General features: G+C 55.1%; 8 protein-coding genes across 8 annotated transcripts; 2 read left to right on the top strand and 6 right to left on the bottom strand.

The window, feature by feature from the left end:
- Positions 1-186: 186 nt before the first annotated feature.
- On the top strand, positions 187-2,609 carry GUITHDRAFT_101153 (hypothetical protein; the record flags this gene model as incomplete). The annotated part of the gene is made up of 9 exons (XM_005840375.1): positions 187-814; positions 1,200-1,340; positions 1,394-1,431; positions 1,484-1,615; positions 1,672-1,849; positions 1,893-1,934; positions 1,978-2,015; positions 2,096-2,248; positions 2,397-2,609. The coding sequence occupies 9 exons, from the start codon at positions 187-189 to the stop codon at positions 2,607-2,609; spliced, it is 1,563 nt and encodes a 520-aa protein (XP_005840432.1).
- A 2,317-nt stretch (positions 2,610-4,926) lies between these two features.
- Positions 4,927-5,703, bottom strand: GUITHDRAFT_47969 (hypothetical protein; the record flags this gene model as incomplete). The annotated part of the gene is made up of 1 exon (XM_005840374.1): positions 4,927-5,703. A coding segment is annotated over one exon (777 nt), but the record flags the coding sequence as incomplete, so codon positions are not given.
- Positions 5,704-6,986: 1,283 nt separating this feature from the next.
- Positions 6,987-8,305, bottom strand: GUITHDRAFT_161052 (hypothetical protein; the record flags this gene model as incomplete). The annotated part of the gene is made up of 12 exons (XM_005840373.1): positions 8,255-8,305; positions 8,168-8,205; positions 8,068-8,117; positions 7,952-8,021; positions 7,846-7,904; positions 7,695-7,797; positions 7,603-7,651; positions 7,437-7,545; positions 7,334-7,386; positions 7,233-7,273; positions 7,155-7,184; positions 6,987-7,088 (listed from the first exon to the last, which is right to left on the bottom strand). Exons 2-12 carry the CDS (start codon positions 8,183-8,185, stop codon positions 6,987-6,989), a joined length of 684 nt encoding a protein of 227 aa, XP_005840430.1. The 5' UTR covers positions 8,186-8,205; positions 8,255-8,305.
- Positions 8,306-9,178: 873 nt separating this feature from the next.
- Positions 9,179-13,675, top strand: GUITHDRAFT_84428 (hypothetical protein; the record flags this gene model as incomplete). The annotated part of the gene is made up of 7 exons (XM_005840372.1): positions 9,179-10,273; positions 10,337-11,555; positions 11,613-12,727; positions 12,787-12,987; positions 13,035-13,289; positions 13,338-13,427; positions 13,553-13,675. The coding sequence occupies exons 1-7, from the start codon at positions 9,308-9,310 to the stop codon at positions 13,673-13,675; spliced, it is 3,969 nt and encodes a 1,322-aa protein (XP_005840429.1). The 5' UTR covers positions 9,179-9,307.
- Positions 13,676-13,768: 93 nt separating this feature from the next.
- Positions 13,769-14,568, bottom strand: GUITHDRAFT_133157 (hypothetical protein; the record flags this gene model as incomplete). Its single annotated transcript, XM_005840371.1, has 6 exons — positions 13,769-13,823; positions 13,869-13,966; positions 14,017-14,094; positions 14,139-14,233; positions 14,280-14,362; positions 14,417-14,568. 6 exons carry the CDS (start codon positions 14,566-14,568, stop codon positions 13,769-13,771), a joined length of 561 nt encoding a protein of 186 aa, XP_005840428.1.
- Positions 14,569-16,181: 1,613 nt separating this feature from the next.
- Positions 16,182-16,499, bottom strand: GUITHDRAFT_101148 (hypothetical protein; the record flags this gene model as incomplete). Its single annotated transcript, XM_005840370.1, has 1 exon — positions 16,182-16,499. The coding sequence occupies one exon, from the start codon at positions 16,497-16,499 to the stop codon at positions 16,182-16,184; it is 318 nt and encodes a 105-aa protein (XP_005840427.1).
- Positions 16,500-17,873: 1,374 nt separating this feature from the next.
- Positions 17,874-18,191, bottom strand: GUITHDRAFT_101147 (hypothetical protein; the record flags this gene model as incomplete). Its single annotated transcript, XM_005840369.1, has 1 exon — positions 17,874-18,191. The coding sequence occupies one exon, from the start codon at positions 18,189-18,191 to the stop codon at positions 17,874-17,876; it is 318 nt and encodes a 105-aa protein (XP_005840426.1).
- Positions 18,192-19,436: 1,245 nt separating this feature from the next.
- Positions 19,437-19,763, bottom strand: GUITHDRAFT_101146 (hypothetical protein; the record flags this gene model as incomplete). Its single annotated transcript, XM_005840368.1, has 1 exon — positions 19,437-19,763. One exon carries the CDS (start codon positions 19,761-19,763, stop codon positions 19,437-19,439), a length of 327 nt encoding a protein of 108 aa, XP_005840425.1.
- Positions 19,764-20,228: the final 465 nt, after the last annotated feature.

Genomic DNA, 20,228 nt, shown 5'->3' with positions numbered 1-20,228 from the left:
CCCCTACCCCTACCTTATTTGGTCCAGTAAGTGGGACGGGTGGTCGCTCCTGTCTCGAAGTGAAGATGGTGCGCACGTGAAGATTGCGGAGCGAGCGAAGGAGAGGAGGTGCGAACGATAGCGAGAAGCGAGAGAGGAAGAGCACGAGGAAGAGGAAGAAGACGAAAGTTACAGAACGACAGGAAGATGGTGGTGATAGGAGGGTACGACGATTCCATGAAGAGGCTCGGCGTGCAGAGTTGGCAGGTAGGAGAAGGATTTGCGCCGACCTATCACTTCGACATGCTTCAAGACCGAAGGAGGAATGAGGCCTACCGGAGGGGGATCGAGCAGACAGTAGAAGAAGACGATCTGGTCGTTGACATCGGCACCGGCAGCGGACTCCTTGCGATGATGGCGGCCGGTGCTGGGGCGCAGCATGTATTTGCGATTGAGGGAGACCCCAAACTGGAGAAAGCAGCGCGGCTTGTGATCGAGGACAATCGCTATGAGGAGAAGGTGACGGTGATAGGAAAACACAGCACTGAAGTGAAGGTTGGCTATGGGCTGGACGTTCCCTTCGGAGCCAACGTGATTGTGACTGAGATCTTCGATAGCTTCATGCTCGGAGAGGGTATGGTGCCTACGATGCACGATGCTGTGAAAAGAGGCTTGCTCGCGGAGGGAGGAAGAGTTATTCCTGCAGGGGGCAGGATGCACTGCGTCCTCATCGAGTCGGACTGGATCCGCCGACACGAGACTCTCCGGGGTCAGGACTTGCTGGGATCGGTGGAGGAAGTGAAGAGAGCCTCTGTTGAACATGCGAGGGAAGCAGGTGAAATATGCGAGGGTTGCGAATGGATTCTGATAGATTGTCCTCTTGCTCTTGCTTCTGTCCTCTTCCTCTTCACATCGCTCGCTCCTCCTCGGCCCCTCCTCTCTTCACCTAACCCCTGCTCCGACTCCTTTGTTGCACTGGCAGCTAGGAAGTGGACTTTTGAAGAACCCATCCAAGTGCACGCAAACATGATGCTGGCAAGAAAACTTGCAAGGCAGTTGTCAAGACCTTTCATCGGCCAGGTAGTCTACGATGCTGTCACTATCCTAGCCTCCTCACTTGCACTCAAAGATCTTTGACTTCGCACACCCCAAGCTCCAAGACCAGCGTTCCGTTTCTGTTGAGGTGTAAACTCAAGACTCTCTCTGAGATCCGACTGAAGTCAGGCCGTTGAAGGTCATGGAAGATGGAACCGTCGACGCCATCCTGATCTGGTGGACGCTGGACATGGAGGGGACGGGGGCGGTTCAGTTGTCAACGGAACCGGAGGGGTACGGGAGAGGAGGATTCGAAGACGAGCGAGGTAGCTGCTGAGCGCAAGAGGTACTCTAGCCCTTGACTTGTGTCTGAATGTAGACGGATATCCTCCTCCTGAGCGAGAGCATTGGAGACAAGTGAGACGAGGAGTTGATGAGGTGGAGACTCTGCAGTGACTTTCCCCCGCAGGCCGCATGTGTTCTGCCTGCCGCAGTTGAAGTTGTCAAGGGTGACCTGTTGCAAGTTGTTTGTGGGCACAAAGAGTGTTATCCGAGGTTCATGGTCCGTAAGAGTTACGATGATGCAACGAAAGATCTTGAGGTGTTTTCTTGTTGTGTTCGTGTAGTTCTGTTTTTTTCACGGCATGATGTGTGTAGGGAGAATTTTTACCGTTCGAGGCACCTTCGAAAGATTGCGTGCAGTATCCCTTTCTGAGACGATGCCACATCTTGCAACTGAGTTGTCAAGAGCGCGAGAACTCTTACATCTCAGTTGTTTGCGATCTGATCAACAAATCTCTCGACAAGGGTGATCCCAGCCAAGACACGTTGAAAGGTCCAGTCGCACCGAGTCCTCCGGATCTGACTTGTTGTTCAAGTCCTCCTCCTTGGCGATGGCCCACTCCTGCCCATCGCTGCTGGTGGGTTGAGAGATCAACTTGATTCTGTTTGATCGATCCGCAGCAAAGGCCATCACCGACCTTCGACAGGAGGAATCAGAGGTAGACTAACTTGCCGTCCCTGTTTGTTGTCTTGCATACATACCCTGCTGCTCACTTCAACATCTGAAACTGAATCTCAGCGGCGCATGCGCATCTCTGTGGTCAGCCTGCAGAGCTCCCTGGACGCATGCGAGCTTGCAAACATGGCAGTGAAGGGGAGAAATCAAGAAGGAGCGATCAAGGTTGTAGCTGTGGTAGAGAAAGGACAAACCTTCGATGGCAGCATGACGGAGGTAAGGTAGAGGAAGGACACTGTTGCTGCTGATACTGCTGATCGTGCTCGTGCTCGCTTACTTCTGGTCACTCACTCGTTTCCTCCTCCTCCACTCCCCTTTCCCCTTCACTCCTCAACCTCCTCCTGCATCCCTCATTTCCTTCCAGGCTGTCTGCAGCGCCGCCTCACGGGAGCTGCAAGGAGGGAGATTCGACGTCGTCTTAGCTGAACCCTCCTATCACGCGCTGGCTGTGGGAGGAGCAGGAGGAACGTGGGCTGTGGACGAGTTTCTCCGTTTCTGGCAGGAGATCACGGCGCTGCGAGATAATGTTGGCATCCTTTGCATCTGCTGTTTTACCTTCCCTGCTGCCCTCCTTTGATCTATCAGCCTTCCCCTCCTCCGTTGCCTCAATTCTTGAGTTTCCCCGTGCTCATCCCAATTTTCTTCTCGCAGCCTTTGCTGAGCTTTCATCTCGTGCCTCCACTCCTTTACAACATTTCCCTTTCTCTGACATTCCCCTCTCCTTCTTGTCTTTCTCCTGCTCCTGCTCCTGCTCCTGCTCCTGCTCCTGCTCCTGCTCCTCCCCCTCCGCTCCTTCTCCTGCTCCCCTCTTGGCTTCTCTCTAATCGTCCTCTACCGCAGGGGCTCCTGCAAGGCTCTTGTTCCATCCTCCCGTGCTCTTTCTCGGTCACAGCTCGGGCGTTCGAGTGTGAGGAGATGTGGAGGAGGAAGCAGGCGGAGCTGGAGGAGGCGGAGGGAGTGAAGCTGCACAAGTTCAACGAGTTCAACCCGAGGAAGGGGGGCAAGGGGAGGAGGTCGGACATGTCAGATCTGGCGATCGCGGATAGTCTGCCATGGGAAGGGAGCATGAAATTTCTGTCTCCTCCTCAAGTCGTGACGTCGTTCAGCTCCAGTTCAAGTTGCGAGCCTGTGAGGTTGCGAGGTTGTCGTGTGGGTAGTGACTTGCACTTGCTAAGTTTGAGAAGGACGAAAGCTTGACCCTTGCAAGCCAAGGGGTTTGCCATGGAGTTGTCTTCTCAGCAAAGATCTGTCTGACAGACGTCTGTCTTGTTGGTTGTTTGTCTGTTGCACACTGACAATCATTCAGGATGATAGAGAGGTCTTCCTGCCTGAAAAGATTTTGACCAGTGAGAATGGATACTTTCAAGCTCTTCATACCTTCGAGGAACCTAAACATGTAATAGCTCTGTCATGATCTATCAGTGGTCATATGTTCCGCTTCCTCTCTCATTTCCCCTTCACCTTCTCTTGTTAAATTCCTCTCTTCCTCTCATTTGATTTTGCTCTTTTCTGCTCAATTTTCTCTCTCTTCATCTCATCTTTCTATCTTTAATCAACTCATCTCTCTTCTTTCTTTTGTTTCTTCTTCTCTTCTCCGCACTAGGTCACTTCTGGTCAAGTCCTCAACATCAGGACTGCCATCTCTGAACGGACAAGCTCAACAGTAAGTTTCGTGCATCACCTTCATCTCCTTGCATATCTACATCTCTTCTTCATTGTTCAAAGACTCGCTTCTCCTTCCTCTTACACTCTGCAGGACTCAAAGGCTCAAGCTGTTGAGAGTTTAATCAGCAAGTACAAACTTCTTGTTGGGTTCTCTTGGTCATGAAAGTCGGAGAAGAAAACTTCCTCCTTTCTTGTTCTTCACTCTCCTCCTCTTTTCTCTTTCCCGCTCCTCTCGCCTTCACTCAAGCCCTCCTCCCATCTTCTTCCAGTAAAAACTTTTCTCGTCGCCCTCCTCTTTCTCCTTGTCAAATACATCATCGATTTATTCCTATTTCACAACAACATCTCTCAACCTCCCTATCTTCTCCCCCCTCTTCGATATCAATACCTCTTCAGTTTCTTTCCTCGTCTACAACACACAGCAAGACATCCTGCTTGTCTTTCTTGCTCACGGCGCGTGCCGATCGTCTCCTCCTGGATCCCTTCTTCCATCATCCGACTCCTGGCTGTCAGGCTCCTCCTGCTCCTCCTCTCCTTCTCCAGTCTCCCTGCCTTGTCCCTCCCTGCCTTGACTGACGACAACTCATCTTCACATCAGGTCGAGCTCGGACATCAAACCCCATTCCCGGAACTTCTCCCTGCGCCCCCCGCACGTTTGTAAGCGCTCGCTGTTCCTCCTCCCCTCCAGTTCTCACCTGACCTCGTTGTAGATGAAGCAGTATGCCTCCATCTGCGGTATAATATCACTCATGCTCTCTCCCTCTCCCTCTCCCTCTCTCTCTCCCTCTCTCTCTCCTTCTCTCCCTCCCTCCCCGTCAGCCCCTCCTGTACCTTCCCCGTCGTCTTTGCCCCTCCAAGCTCCTCAGCACAAGCGTGCCCGTACTGGCACACCCAGACCTCCTCTACGTCGTCCACCAGCCTTTTGCCGAGGCCGCCTGGGGCCGCCGGTCAGGCCAAGAAGGGCGAGACAGCAGGCAGAGGAGAGGCTGACCTGTGAGGAAAGAGAACCTGGGGGGCGAGTCGAAGTCTTCGGGGGAGTAGAGGTTGTTGATGATGTGCTGCCAGGAGACGTTGAGCGAGCAGCGCTCTAGAGAAACGTTGACGGCTTCGACAGGCAGAGGGGTCGTGAAGAGCTCAGCTGGGTACGAGCTGGAGATAGTGCAGAGAGTCTCCTGCGTACACTGAGAGAGTCCCGGGTCCTTGAGAGCAAATGAAGGCCAGGAGGGGTCGATGCAAGTGAAGTTGTTGCTGGAGATGTCAAGAATAATGAGAGCCGTCAGAGGCTGGAAAGCCGAGGAGGGAACACAAGTGAGCTGGTTATGGTCGAGATAGAGAATCCACAAGTTGGTAAGGGAGTCGAAGATCCCAGCTGGAAGTGAGTAGAGGTGATTGTTGGAGAGGCTGAGCCAATTCAAGCTTGTGAGCCTGTCGAAGAGACCTGGAGGGAGGCTCGAGAGCTCGTTCATGTGCAGGGACAGCTCTGTGAGGCTCACGAGCCTATCGAACGCTCCCTCCGGCACCTCACCCAGCAGGTTCATCTCGAGGTAGAGGATTCCCAAGTTTGTCGGGAAGTCTGTGAGTCCAGCAGGCAGGCTAGCCAGCTGGTTCCCTGTGAGATACATCCACTGCAGGCTCGTCAGGTTTGACAACCTCTTCGGGATGCTGGTGAGCTGGTTGTACATGAGAGATATCCCTCGCAAGCTCGTGAGCCCGCTGAGCTCTCCTGCTGAGAGGCTCGTGAGGTAGTTGTTGCTCATGTCGATGGTTTGCAGGCTGGTGAGCTTGCTGAACACAGTTGCAGGGAGATCGGATATCTCATTGTCCCATAGGCTCAGCCCTTGCAAGCTCGACAAGCTTCGGAAAGCTCCTGCTGAGACCTCCCTCAAGTTGTTCCTGCCGAGCTCCAGCGACAGCAAGCTTGTCAGCCCGTCGAACACGCCAACCTCAAGACGTGAGAGCTCGTTGCTGTATAGGTTCAGGTACTGCAGGCCTGTGAGCCCCTCGAACGTCCCTGCGGTGATGTTTCTTATCCGCCTATTGCTCAAGTCCAGGAGGTCATTGCAGTCTACCTGGCAGCTGCCTTGCCTGGTCAGGATGCCGGTGTCTGACACGTACAAGGTACATCCTCCGCATGTGACGCTGCTGAAGGTCTGGACGGGCTGAAGTGAGAGAGCGGCAAGGAGGAGGGCGGCGAGAGAGCGGGGCAGCAGCATAGCCTGAGGACTCGCAGGTGCTGAGCAGAAAAAAAGTAAGGAAAAAATTAGTCAAAACGAGTTTGTAACTGTCCTTTCATGGTACGTTACACCCTGGGCCCAGCTAGGAACTCCTAATATGGACCAGGTACTCGCTAGTGAACCGCCCTAGGTATCAGCTAGGACCAGACCTAGTAGGCTAGCTCATAGGCTCTCGGAACTCCCGCGTTTGCTGTGCGGCCAGGTGTTGCCCGGAAAGGTGCATGGGAGTGGATTTATGCGGGGGGATGAGGGTACACAACGGCGAAGTTTTATCATGACGACGTTCAGCGAGAGCGACATCCGAGAAGCTTTCCAGGTGAAGAGAAGGAGAGAAGGGAAGAGAAGAGAAGAGAGAAGAAGAGAGGAGAAAAGCAGAGCAGAGCAGGGCAGGGCAGGGCAGGGCAGGGCAGGGCAGGGCAGAGCAGAGCAGAGCAGAGCAGAGCAGAGCAGAGAAGCGCAGGGCAGGGCAGGGCAGGGCAGGGCAGGGAAGGGAAGGGAAGGGAAGAGCGTAGAAAAGAGGCTATGGAGTAGGGCAATCGCCTAGCTCTTGAGAAAGCTCACAGGACCAGAACAGAATTGATGTCGAGATCGTTCTTTCATTTTGATATTTGTTTGACGAGTTTGTATAGACATTCGATCGTGACGGCAACGGTTTCATTGGGGCATCAGATCTGCATAACACATATCTCGCCATCAATGAGAATTTGACAGACGACGAGGTGGATGAACTGATAAGACTGGTAAGAGCAGTAGCACATGATATCGATTAGAATGTATCTGACACCCACCCTTCCCCTTACAGGTAGATCACGATGGCGATGGTCAAGTGAATATTTAACTCTTTGCCGATCATGTGCCTTGATTAGCTGACAGATCGCAGGTGAGTTATGAAGAGTTTCGAAAGATGGTGCTGGACTTCAACAAGAAGGCAGGAGGGCGTTGAGAAACAGAGTGGGCAATGCAGCTTCTGGGCATCGGAGCCTTGCATGCCAAGTGTAAAGTATATACGATGATACATGTTGCTAAAACTACGAATGACTAGAGCAAACCCATTTCTATTGTCCTATCTTCTCCTGCAGCGCGAGATATTCGAAGATGCTCTTGTCTCCGATGTCTGCCTTGAGAGGTTGATCAAACTTCCTCGCAGCAAAGAAGACCTGTTCGACATGGTCAATACGGGTCTACACAATGAAAAAGCAGCAAATCGGGAGGGAAATTCTCACAAACACAGTGGCAAACATCACAGCCAAGCCCTGAGAGAGGAGGTCAGGAGAACGCGTCTCATGAAAATTCACTTTCACCTTCTCGACATCTTCAGAGAGGAGATGCAGAAAATGCCCTCCTGCTCGGTCGTCAACAACATGCTGACTGATGGGGAACATTGTAATGCGATCTTCGTGACCTGTCAGGATGGGCAGACCGGCGAAGAGTGCTGATGCCTCCCACCTCTGAAAGCTACAAGGATGTCACTCAATCACCTTCAGCTCAACGACTTGCATCCCAACCATGCAAACTCCTTGAAGAAAAGACCCGTGAGGGCGACAAATGCCCAACCCGAGGCGAGCAAGAACTCGCTGTGCTCGAAGCAATCCTTCACGAGGCTGTGGTTCGGTCCTGCATCAACGGCATCAGCGGCCACACGTCATGAGCAGTCACATGGCATCTCCCCACCTGCAACAAAGACGGCTAACGAGCCCAGGGCTCCTCCTGCCCAAAGCGCCTGGAGCCGAGTGAAGGTAGCACAGTGCGGGCAAGTGAAATACCTTGAGCATGTTGTGCATCGGCTTCATGTAGATGTGAATTGTCTTCAGAGAGACACCAAAGGAGGCAAGAAACAAGACGGCCATGGCATCCAACGCCGCAGTCCTGCACTTGCTGTAAGTAGATATAACGCGATGGAATGTCCGAGATTACGAGGGAGGTTGAGCTTGCACAAAGTTGGGCAACACGGCCATTCCTACTCCAGTCACAGTCTGCAGACTTGAGGTCATCCTGGAGTGCCATGGCAAGCTCCGCTTACCGCAAGCGCAGCACCGACGAGAGATAGACGATAGGTGAGAACTTCTACCGCGTCATCTTGATCGACAAACCTGTGTGCGCGTCTCACTGCCAAAGTTGGGCGAGCATCTCGATCACCATGTTCCAAACTGTCCTTCGAACGGGCCCTCCACCACCCTGCGATCGCTCTAAAAGAAGCTATCAGACCTGCAAGCGGCAGCAAAGAGGAAGTTCTCACGTCTCTACTTGCGATCATGCATGGTTGAACGATGCTCCCTACGCAAACACGATCAGACTCGTGAACCTGCAAGGATGTTTTGACAACCTCGCCTCGACCTGGTAATGCTCGCAATCTTGCTCGCTCTCCCGGGTTGCAACACCCTGCCCGCATCTCCGTGAACAAGATTGCATGAGCACGATGAGGTCCGTGAGGACAGGACATGGAGTGGCAGTAAGGTTCATAGGCATGCGAGGACAGGAGAGCAGTGGAGAGTACCTGAGAGAGGAGGATGGAAGCAGGAATGCATCAGTCAATGAGCATAGCGCAACGGCGATCGCCAAACGAGTAGCGGGTGCCATAGGGAGCAGGTCAGAGAACGTGAAGGTAGGGGTAGTATTCCCTATGCAACAGGGGGTGCTGATTGAAATGTTCGCAAACTGAAGCAGGGGGTGATTTTCCATGTTGAATTGGGGGTGGGGTGGGGTAGCGGTGGGTGTAGCGGTCATGGGAGAGGCTCTCTTCTTCGAGTATGGCTGCAGCCTGGACAAGATGCAGGGGGACGACATCATCTTATGCAGGTATGATGACGACAATGCGAAGGTTGACTGCACATGATGGGGGAAAACTTTGTCTTCTGTTCGATGAGAGCACGATTCCTATCCTGGTTGTAGTTGTTTCGTGGGCGGTTGGAGTCCGGAGGTTGTCTTGGGGCGGTTGACTTCAGGCTCATGGAGATGGCTTGTTTCTCATGAGGATCTTTTGTGGACGATGTTTGCATGCTGAACCGAATTGGATCGTCAGTTTGTTCCCCTTTCTTGTACTCACCAACATTGCGCTCATTTTTGAAAATTTGAATGAGCTTTAGAGCTGATTGATCGTATGGTGCAGGGACTGGTGTCCTCGGCAGATGAAGTCTCCTCTCCTCATTGTAGGAACGAGCGATGGCAGACTCTCGATATTCCATGATGAGGTTTGCACATGGCACAGACGTTTCTCTGCCACTGAACCGATTCTACTTCCCAGGCGGTCAAGTCGGACAAGGATTATCATAAAAGTTCTGCACCGACTTACGTAGCCTGGGGTCCAGGGCCTAAGAACATCCTAGCATCGGGCTGGGATGATGGCTCCATAGTGCTATGGGAGGATAAGAACAAGAGCATGGGGGAGACAGTGTTTTCTAACTTCAGAGAAAATAATTTAGCGCACAAAGGCAGTATCTGCCTCCTTGCTTGGAGCCCGTGTGGGTCCAGGCTGCTTTCAACTGACAAGAACGGACTTCTCGCTGTGTGGAAGCCGGAGGAGAGAGGGATCTTTGTGCAGCAATCTATCATCCAGAAGGGTCAGAGTGCAGTAACGCACATTACCTTTAGGAGCAAGAAATCGATGAAGAGTGATGACGGGGACGCTCCTACCTACTACTTCGCTGGGGAGGATGGTATCGTGTACTACGGATCCGACGACAAGACCAAGGTGCAGGAGCTCTTTCGTCTCGAGTCGCCTGATGGAGGAACGAGTGGCATAGCAGCGCTGGTGTATTACGAGGAGGCAGACGAGCTAATTGCGATCAATGAGCATATGATGATGAAACGGATTTCTGGGCCCGACGACTCGGGTCAGATCAAGGAGATCTCGTCGGGTAAGATAGCGGCCAAGAGCCTGCATGAGACGAACGTGATGATGCGAGCGATCTGGATCTCGTCGGGGTTGTTGATGACGTCATCGGGGGAGAATCTGTTGCGCTTCTGGAAGCTTTCAGAAGACGAGAACTACGTGCTGAGGGTCTCAGATCCCAAAGTTCCACCAGATGACAAGATTCACTCAGTGGCGTACAGCGAGAAGAGACGGATCCTGTGCGCTGGAACCTCCAAGGGATATGTCCTGTTCTGGTCCCACAATATCTCCAGCAGCCAGAGCTCTTCTGCAGATGATTGGTACCCGATGCTCCGGGCAACTGTCAAGCTGGGAATGACAGTGATCGATCTGCAGTGGGCAAAGCATCATGGGTTCCTGTCAGCATCCACAGACAAGTCGGTTCACATCTTGGTCGAGAATGAGCTGCAGAGGAAAGTGAGAGACCAGGTGGCGATGGTTCAAATATCCAACAAGCACCTTGGCTTCCTGCCGGTTCATCGAAAGCTAGACGAAAGAGGGATACCGCAAGTTGACATCGAGCCAGATGTCATAAAGAACTTCTGGGCAGGAAACAGCCCTTTGAAGTTGACGGAGGTAGAGTGCGGTGTCCCGATCAAGGGGTGTGATATCACAAAGTCAAACATCTTGGTTTGGAGTGGGAGGAAGGCAGAAGTTTATGAGATCAACAGCCTTACCAACCATCACACCTTCACCTCTTCTTTCAACACCAACGCTACTACCATGGTCATAGGGTCTTACTTCCCCAACGAGCCGCTGTACATTTACATGGCCAACGATTCGGAGATTGAAGTTGCGAACCTTGAAGGAACGATCACCAAGAGGCTCCCTGTCGAGGAAGTGGAGGGCGAGCCTGTCTACCTTGACTGTCATGGCACATGGCTGGTAGCGAGCACCAGCAAGAACTACATCCACATCTGGGACGTTTCCACCACTAAGAGGAAGTCCGTCCTCTCGCGCAAGTTCGAGGAAGGAGACGTGCCGATCGCTGACATAGTATCGGTGAAGATCAACAGCATGGGCAGCAAGGTGAGTATCCTGGCTAGGGGCAGCTCAGATGCATCCAAGGCAGAGATTGTTGACACAAAAATCTGGGTGTTCGACGTCGTATCGGACTCATTCTACAGCTACGAGTTCGGCCCGGATTACTACCCAGTGAACCACTTCTGGGATACGGCGGACATCACCGAGGGAAAGAAGGAGAACGAGATCGAGAAGGAGGGCTTCAAGGCGAGAGAGAAAGCTGGGAACTTGCTGGGTTGCGAGATCAAGTACCGCGGGGAGATGAAGGACTTTGGAGCTGAGATCTTCAAGATCAACAGGGCTGAGGTTGTGACTTTCTTCGCTACGACAGAGAAGGGGCTGCTCCTGCAGGATCGTTTCCCCATCACCTCGGAAGGCTCCGTCCTCCTCGGACTCCAGATCCCCCACCTGTTCCTCAGCGCGCCCAAGTCGGACGAGGCCACGGGGAACTCGACGATTCAGATTCAGAGCAAAGTCCTGAGAGACTTCGTGGGGATGGAGCTTGTGAATTTCCAGACTCGTTGGGCTCTGCTGGAGTTCAGCTACAACCTCACGCTGGGGAACATGGACGAGGCGTATAAGGCGGTGAAGCTCATCAAAGGGCCCAACGTGTGGAAGAACATGGCGCACATGTGCGTGAAGACCTCGAGGCTGGACGTGGCTGAAGTCTGCCTGAGCAACATGGGGGATGCCAAGGGAGCTCGAGCTGTCCGGCTCGCCCGTCAGGAGAAAGGTACGTCTTCCCCTCCCCTCCTCCCCTCCTCCCCTCCTCCCCTCACCGTCGTTGCAGAGCGAGAAGCGCAAATCGCCATGGTAGCGATCCAGCTGGGGTTGATAGAAGATGCCGAGAGGCTCTACGTGTCGTGCGGCCGGTACGACTTGTTGAACAAGATGTACCAGGCGTGCGGCTTATGGGAGAAGGCGGTGGAGACGGCGCAGAAGAAGGATCGGATCAACCTCAAAGGGACGTATTACGCCTGGGGCCGTTACCTCGAGAACGTCGGGGACCATAAGGCAGCAATCGCCTGCTACGAGAAGGCGGATGCACATCGCACGGAGGTCCCGAGGATGTTCTATGAGATGAAGGATATCTCCTCGTGCGAGGAGTACGTCCGCAAGGCCAATGACAAGGTTCTGTTCGGGTGGATGGCCAAGTACTTCGAGAGCAAGCAGAAGCTTGACGTGGCGCTCAACTACTACAAGCAGGCCGAAGACTTCATGTCCATAGTCAGGATCCGCTGCTTCCAGAGAAACTTTGAAGCCGCCGAGGAGGTTGTCAACGAATCCGGCAGCGGCCCAGCTGCCTACTACCTGGCGTCACAGTACGAGGCCATGGAGAAGCCCAAGGACGCGATCCGCCTCTTCTCCAAGTCCGGGAGGTACAACCACGCTGTTCGCCTTGCTCGTGAGAACGGGCTCGACAAGGAGCTGCTGCCCCTCGCCATCCGATGCAACAAGAGAGTGATGCTGGAATGTGCCAAGTACCTGGAGGAGCGACAGATGTACGAGCAAGCGGTGGTTCTGTACAAGAATGGGGGGAATAGCTCCAGGGCCCTCCAGATCTGCTTCGACGCGAAGCTCTTCGACTCTCTCAGAGCGATCTCCGACGACCTGGGAAGCGACACTGACCCTGATCTCCTGCAGAAGGTGGGAGACTTCTTCATGTCTCACTCGCAGTACGACAAGGCTGTCCAGCTGTTTGTCACCTGCAAGCAGCCCAAGCATGCTCTCGAGCTCTGTGAGAAGTACAAGGTGGAGATGACGGAGACCATGGCAGAGAAGATCACGGAGCTGCTCCCGGAGAAGGAGGCAGACGCCGAGCTGAGAAACTCGATGCTGAAGAGGATAGCAGACATCTGTGTACAGCAGCAGAACTATCACCTGGCAACGAAGAAGTACACGCAGGTGAGTAGACTCCTCGTCCTCACTCCCTCCACCTCCTTCCTCTTACGCTCTCGTGGCAGGCTGGGATGAAGGACAAAGCGATGGACGCGCTCCTCAAGTCAGGAGATACCGAGAAGATCATTTTCTTTGCCGGAGTGCTGAGATCCAAGGAGATCTACATCAGAGCTGCCAACTACCTGCAGACACAGAACTGGCATACAGAGCCAGAGATTATGAAGAAGATCATCGAGTTCTACAACAAGGCCAAGGCCTACAAGCAGGTAACTTGCGCGGGCTCCTGTCCTGTTCTCTCACCTTGTCCCTCCAGCTCGGCATGTTCTACGACTCTTGTTCCCAAGTAGAAATCGACGAGTATCGCGACTACGAGAAGGCTCTGGATGCTTTGAAGGAGAGCAAGAAATATCTTGTCAAGGCTGACGAGGACTGTACAATGCTCGACCGACGGATACAGCTGATCGAAGTCTTCGTGCGAGCTAAGAGCCTGGTCAAGGACGACCCCAACGAGTTTGTACAGACTTGCTATCAACTGCTGGAGACCCCGAAGTTGGACGTGGCTGTGCAGGTAGGGACAGGGAAAGGATGTGCCGGGGCTCCTGACGGGGGGATGCAGGTTGGCGACGTCTTTGCCCTGTTGATCGAGTTCTTCTTCAGTGAACAAGACTTCCAGCAGTGTTATCAGCTCATCGAAAAGATGCGGCAGGTGCGGCAGATTCCGATCGCTCCCAACCTTCCCTTCTTTTGTTCTTCTCCCTCCCTCTCCATCCCTGTTTCTATTGGAGTTCGTGCTGCCTGTGTTGGAGCGAGCTGAATTGTTGGATGTTGCAGAGGAGAATCCTGCTGGGGCCTTACCTGGATCAGTCGATGGTGGACACGATCTATCGCAAGATGAACATCCACGTCCCAGCAGACAACGACGAGGTCGACGAGGAGATCGATAGCGACATGTGAACATTATAGAAAAAATTTAATGAAAAATGAGATGAGAGGCTCCTGATTCCTTGACAAAATCTCAGAGTGAACATCGCAATCACTTGCTCGCGGTCATTGAGGCTTCGAGCACCAGTTGGGAAACGTGAACATGTCCGCGAAAGAGAACCTGGACGTCTCGTTAGCTTCGCAAACTTTAGTCACCGACACTCACCAGTTCTTGCCCCTCGAGGAGCGGTTGTTTTTCAAGGCGTTCTGGATGATCGGTCTCTTGCTCACCGTCTTGTTCGGTCCAGCCTCCCCAGCTTCGTCCTGAAGGATGTCTGATCACAAAGAGACTGTGATAATGAACTTCTGCGAACCTCGTCGAAAGATACATGTTGTGACAACTCTTCTGACAGCTCTTGGGCTACTTCAAACAACTCATCGCATTCCTTCGTCTGAAAGACACATCACTGACAACTATCACGTCGTCAAACCTGACCTTAGCCACCAGCTGATTCTTTGACTCCTCCAGCTCCTCGGACAGGAACTCTATCCTCTTCAAGAGGATCATCCTTTCTGCATCTCCTCGCTTTCCTGAGCTAGAGGTCAACACAGCTGCTTCAGGCGAGAACAGACTGACTCTCTTCATCCACCATCTTCAGCCCGTGCTTGATGGCCTCGTCCTTCCACTTGACGTTTCTATCCTCTTCGATGTGGTTCAACCTGTCACTGCGACACACACATCAGGCGGGGGCAGCTTCACAATGGTGGAAGCACATGTTCATGCGGAGGATGCGTTCTAGTTCTTTCACGTTGTCATATGCAGCAGCAAAGTCCTGGGGGGTATGAGGGGAATGGTGTGTATCAGAGAGCTTGTCGACGGAATGCAGGGAGCGGGGCAGGCCGCCTGCCATCAACGCCTCTGACATGTCAACATGTGGCTCTTTCTTCCATTCAGCATCTCCATTGCTCATTTTCACACGGGGTGTCGCTTGCTTGCTCAGGGTTTCTCTTGTTCTTTCTTCGACAGTGATGATTTCATTGCTCCTGGGTTCACATGTCAGCTCTCGATTCCACCTGCCTCCACCTCATCACATCAGGATACGAGCTTCAGATAGCAGCTTCTTGGTATCTATATGCTTCAATCTTTGATCATCTAATGCAACTTCGATGAATTACACGCCCAGACCCTGAAAAAGAACAAGGGTCACTTATTGCACTTGTCATCAAAACCGTGTTGTAATAGAACGACAGTAGAATGGTCGCATTCAAGGTTTTTCTGGCCATTCTTTGAATGATTGCTTACAAATCTCATACAGCGCTATATGCACTTTGTTGCAGACCTTGATTCTTTTCAAAGAGCTTGTTTTGCAGAGGGGAGCAAACGCGTTGCACAATTGACAAGTCACACAGATTTCAATTTTTGCCCCATGTCGTTCTCACATCCACGGCGCAAACTATCTTTGATACGTTCTGTATCCCTGTCATTGGGTGTATGCGGCCTTCATGAAGGCATCAACAAGCGCATCAGCATCAGCATCAGCATTTGCCATCTCTCCTGCTCTTTTCCCCCATCGCCCTCCATTTCCGCCTTACAAAATTCTACCCCTACCCCTGCCACCACCCATGACCAGTGCACCCCCACCCTATGTCAATGTACCCCCACGTGTGAAGAAGATATCAGCATCCGCCTACCTTCATCTACACCCTGTCAACCTTGCAACTCTCCCTTTTACTGTCCTCTGAGAAACCCACTACCTTCGATCTCCACCGGTAAAGTACCACCCTATCCCCTTGTATACTCCCCAAATTCCCCATTGAACAACCCACCCACCCCCCATCATTGACTGTGTATCGTCGGTCCATCTTGCCCCCCGAACTTCGATTCCTTTTTCCGGACCTCCTGACCCCTCATACAGCACGATTATTTGAACGGCTGCAACGCAACGGCTGCAACGCAACTGAAGTTTGCGGTTTTGAAAAGTTTTCTCCTGGAGCCTGGCGGAGTCAATGAGCTCAGAGGCGCTGTATGGGGACCTGTGAAGGATCCTGCTTCTGATCGTCTGCGTGAGAGTCTCTTTCCGAAGTATCGAGATCGCATGGGTCTTGGCCGCCGGGGCGTCCTCCTCGAAGTCTCACGTAGTTGGAGAAACCTGAGGTTTATGCTGCCTGTTTCTTTGTTTCTCTCTGGTTTGCTCCTGATCCCATCCATATGAGTAAGGAAAGTTGTAAAATCGAGTCGCTATCTTCAGTATGAAGAATAAAATCTGAAAATTAACGCAAACCAAGAGCCCTACTATCACGTAGGCAGCGAAGGCCCCAGCTCCCGTCCCTCCCATCGCCTAGACAGCCGCACTGCAAAGTCGGCAGTCCGTGACGATCATGATGGAAGCGGATAGACCCGACGCGCGCCGTGTAGACGAGGGGATGGTGACTCGGTTGTTTATTCATCGCATACACCCACAGCCGCCTCCTCCTCCTCTACATGTATACACACACCGCTCCTCCGGCCCGTCCTCCTACGCTACCTCACGGCCTTCTCCTACCGCTGCTTCCGGATCTCGCCGGTGGAGATGAGGGAGCTGCCTGTCTGGTCCGCCTGGCCGTGGCGGGTCGGGGCGTAGAGGATGAAGTTGCCCATGGCGTCGATCGACCGGCCCATCGTCCTGCCGGTCGCCTGGAGCACGTGGAAGTAGGAGCTGTGCTCCTCGACGCCGCCGGCGGGGGAGATCGACGGGGATGCAGGAGAGCCCTCGGGGAGGCGGGCGGGCGGGTGTGCGGGAGCGGCGACGGAGTCCGGACATGAGGAGGCATGCGCGGAGCTTGCTGCTTGCTCGCAGCCAGCCGGGACGAGAGCCATGCAGGTCATGACGGCAGAGGGAAGACTGATGAAACAGAGGGGAAGAGTGTTGTTGAGGATCAGCGGGGGAGAGGGGGCGGAAGGGGCGGAGGAGGATCCGGGGCTGGAAGCAAGACAGACAGACAGACAGACAGACAGACAGACAGACAGAGAGGATGGGGATACTATGATAGGAATGCAGGCTGGGAGAGATGGGCGACCAAGGGCGATGGGGATAGAGGAAGGGAGGGGGGAGGGGCTTGGGATATGTAGGGGGGAGAGTGGGTCTTAGGATGCAATGGTTCGGTAGTCCCTGCGGAGCGGTGCGGTTTCTCAGTCAGACAAGCGTCAAGTTGCACAAGGAGTAAACTGTGAGCGACCAGGCTCGTGATCAAGAGTATCGCGCCATGAGTGCTGATTTGTTGAAACCCTAACTCCCGCCGGTCTCGGCTCTCGCCGGGAGTACGGGAGAACGAGATGGGAGTAGGGGAGAACGAGATGGGAGTAGGAGAGAACGTGATGGGAGTCTGAGGCGGGGGCGGGGGGCAAGGAATATCTTGGAACGGCAGCCTCTGCTTCGACGTGCCCAGGCGATAGAGTCCGTCAGCGACTGTAAGCCCTTGAGGAGCGAGCCTCCGGACATGGCAGGGCTCATAGGGTCCAGGCGATGCGATATCGGACAGGGCCGGGTTGAGTCGTGTGGGAGGTGGAGGCAAGAGCCGGGAGGTCGCTGCTGTCCGATTGTACACCCACAGACCGTACGGGGGCCGAGCGAGTGACAAGATCCCCGCGGAGGGGTGTGTTCTGTCAGTCAGAGAAGGCTGATCCAGACAATCACTGCCGATGCCTCGACGTGACCAGGCGATACTAATGGTCAGCGGCTGGAGCGGCTGCCAAGTCGGGCGGTCAGTGTATCTCGCCCCGGCGGGCCGCTGCGAGGGCTCGTCACTGCCAGTCCGGGGGGGGAGACTGGAACCTGACGGGCGGGAACTGCCTGCTTGGAGCCTCAGGGCCTTGTCACCGTCGGGCACTGAGGCCGGCCGACTCGGCGAGTCCCGGAAGTCCAGGCCGATCAACCGTATAGAGACGGGCAGCCCCGCATGGTCGGCGTCGGAGGTCAGAGCTGGGAGCCTGGACCCTCCTTGCTTTGCCTGTGGCAGGCAGCGAAGGCCCCAGCTCCCGTCCCTCTGATCGCCTAGACAGCCGCACTGCAAAGTCGGCAGCCCGTGACGATCATGATGGAAGCGGATAGACCCGATGCGCGCCGTGTAGACGAGGGGATGGTGACTCGGTTGTTTACTCATCGCATACACCCACAGCGGTCTTCTCCTCCTCTACATGTATACACACACCGCTCCTCCGACCCGTCCTCCTACGCTACCTCACGGCCTTCTCCTACCGCTGCTTCCGGGTGTCGCCGGTGGAGATGAGGGAGGTGCCTGTCTGGTCCGCCTGGCCGTGGCGGGTCGGGGCGTAGAGGATGAAGTTGCCCATGGCGTCGATCGACGGGCCCATCGTCCTGCCGGTCGCCTGGAGCACGTGGAAGTAGGAGCTGTGCTCCTCGACGCCGCCGGCGGGGGAGATCGACGGGGATGCAGGAGAGCCCTCGGGGAGGCGGGCGGGCGGGTGTGCGGGAGCGGCGACGGAGTCCGGACATGAGGAGGCATGCGCGGAGCTTGCTGCTTGCTCGCAGCCAGCCGGGACGAGAGCCATGCAGGTCATGACGGCAGAGGGAAGACTGATGAAACAGAGGGGAAGAGTGTTGAGGATCAGCGGGGGAGAGGGGGCGGAAGGGGCGGAGGAGGATCCGGGGCTGGAAGCAAGACAGACAGACAGACAGACAGACAGACAGACAGACAGAGAGGATGGGGATGATGGGGATAGGAATGCAGGCTGGGAGAGATGGGCGACCAAGGGCGCTGGGGATGGAGGAAGGGAGGGGGGAGGGCTTGGGATATGTAGGGGGGAGAGTGGGTCTTAGGATGCAATGGTTCGGTCGCCCCCCGCGGAGCGGTGCGGTTTCTCAGTCAGACAATCGTGAAGGTGTACCGTGAAGGAGTAAACCCAAACTCCCGCCGGTCTCGGCTCTCGCCGGCTCGGAGTAGGGGAGTACGAGATGGGAGCCTGAGGCGGGGGCGGGGGGCAAGGAATATCTTGGAACGGCAGCCTCTGCTTCGACGTGCCCAGGCGATAGAGTCCGTCAGCGATTGTAAGCCCTTGAGGAGCGAGCCTCCGGACATCTCAAGCGTCGCGGTCTTGGCAGGGCTGCGGTCCGTCAGGGTCCGATCTGGCAGGGCTCATATGGTCCATGCAATATCGGACTGGGCCGGGTTGAGGATAGCGTCGTCGTGTGGAAGGTGGAGGGATGGAAGGGCCGAGACTCAGTGGGCCGTGCCAGTGACAAGATCCCCGCGAAGGGGTGTGTTCTGTCAGTCAAAGAAGAAATAAGGTCAGCGGCTGGAGCGCCTGCCAAGTCGGGCGGTCAGTGTATCTCGCCCCGGCGGGCCGCTGCGAGGGCCCGGCCGGCGCATCGGGAAGGAGACTGGGAACTTGAGAAACCGCCTGCTTGGAGCCTGGTCACCGTCGGGCACTGAGGCCGGCCGACTCGGCGAGTCCCGGAGTCCAGGCCGATCAACCGTATAGAGACGGGCAGCCCCCGCATGGTCGGCGTCGGAGGTCAGAGCTGGGAGCCTGGACCCTCCTTGCTTGCCGCTGCCTGTGGCAGGCAGCGAAGGCCCCAGCTCCCGTCCCTCTGATCGCCTAGACAGCCGCACTGCAAAGTCGGCAACCCGTGACGATCATGATGGAAGCGGATAGACCCGACGCGCGCCGTGTAGACGAGGGGATGGTGACTCGGTTGTTTACTCATCGCATACACCCACAGCGGTCTTCTCCTCCTCTACATGTACACACGCCGCTCCTCCGACCCGTCCTCCTACGCTACCTCACGGCCTTCTCCTACCGCTGCTTCCGGATCTCGCCGGTGGCGATGAGGGAGGTGTCTGTCTGGTCCGCCTGGCCGTGGCGGGTCGGGGCGTAGAGGATGAAGTTGCCCATGGCGTCGATCGACGGGCCCATCGTCCTGCCGGTCGCCTGGAGCACGTGGAAGTAGGAGCTGTGCTCCTCGACGCCGCCGGCGGGGGAGATCGACGGGGATGCAGGAGAGCCCTCGGGGAGGCGGGCGGGCGGGTGTGCGGGAGCGGCGACGGAGTCCGGACATGAGGAGGCATGCGCGGAGCTTGCTGCTTGCTCGCAGCCAGCCGGGACGAGAGCGATGCAGGTCATGACGGCAGAGGGAAGACTGATGAAACAGAGGGGAAGAGTGTTGAGGATCAGCGGGGGAGAGGGGGCGGAAGGGGCGGAGGAGGATCCGGGGCTGGAAGCAAGACAGACAGGCAGACAGACAGACAGACAGACGGACAGACAGACAGACAGACAGACAGACAGAGAAGATGGGGATACTATGATAGGAATGCAGGCTGGGAGAGATGGGCGACCAAGGGCGCTGGGGATGGAGGAAGGGAGGGGGGAGGGCTTGGGATATGTAGGGGGGAGAGTGGGTCTTAGGATGCAATGGTTCGGTAGTCCCCGCGGAGCGTTGCTTGTTTTCAGGCGATACACAATCCGCTCGCAGCCTCCGACTGCTGCTTCCAAAGTTCAGTATATATCTACAGGCTGGCCTCAACTGATACGGTCAGATATGGCCTGCGACCGTATGGTTTCGGCCCGCCCGGGCCGGCCGGTTTCCCA

Source organism: Guillardia theta (assembly GCF_000315625.1).
Source record: "Guillardia theta CCMP2712 unplaced genomic scaffold GUITHscaffold_6, whole genome shotgun sequence".
Lineage (NCBI taxonomy): Eukaryota > Cryptophyceae > Pyrenomonadales > Geminigeraceae > Guillardia > Guillardia theta.
The sequence above is the reverse complement of the archived record's forward strand: the minus strand, read 5'-3'. Positions and strand labels throughout refer to the sequence as shown.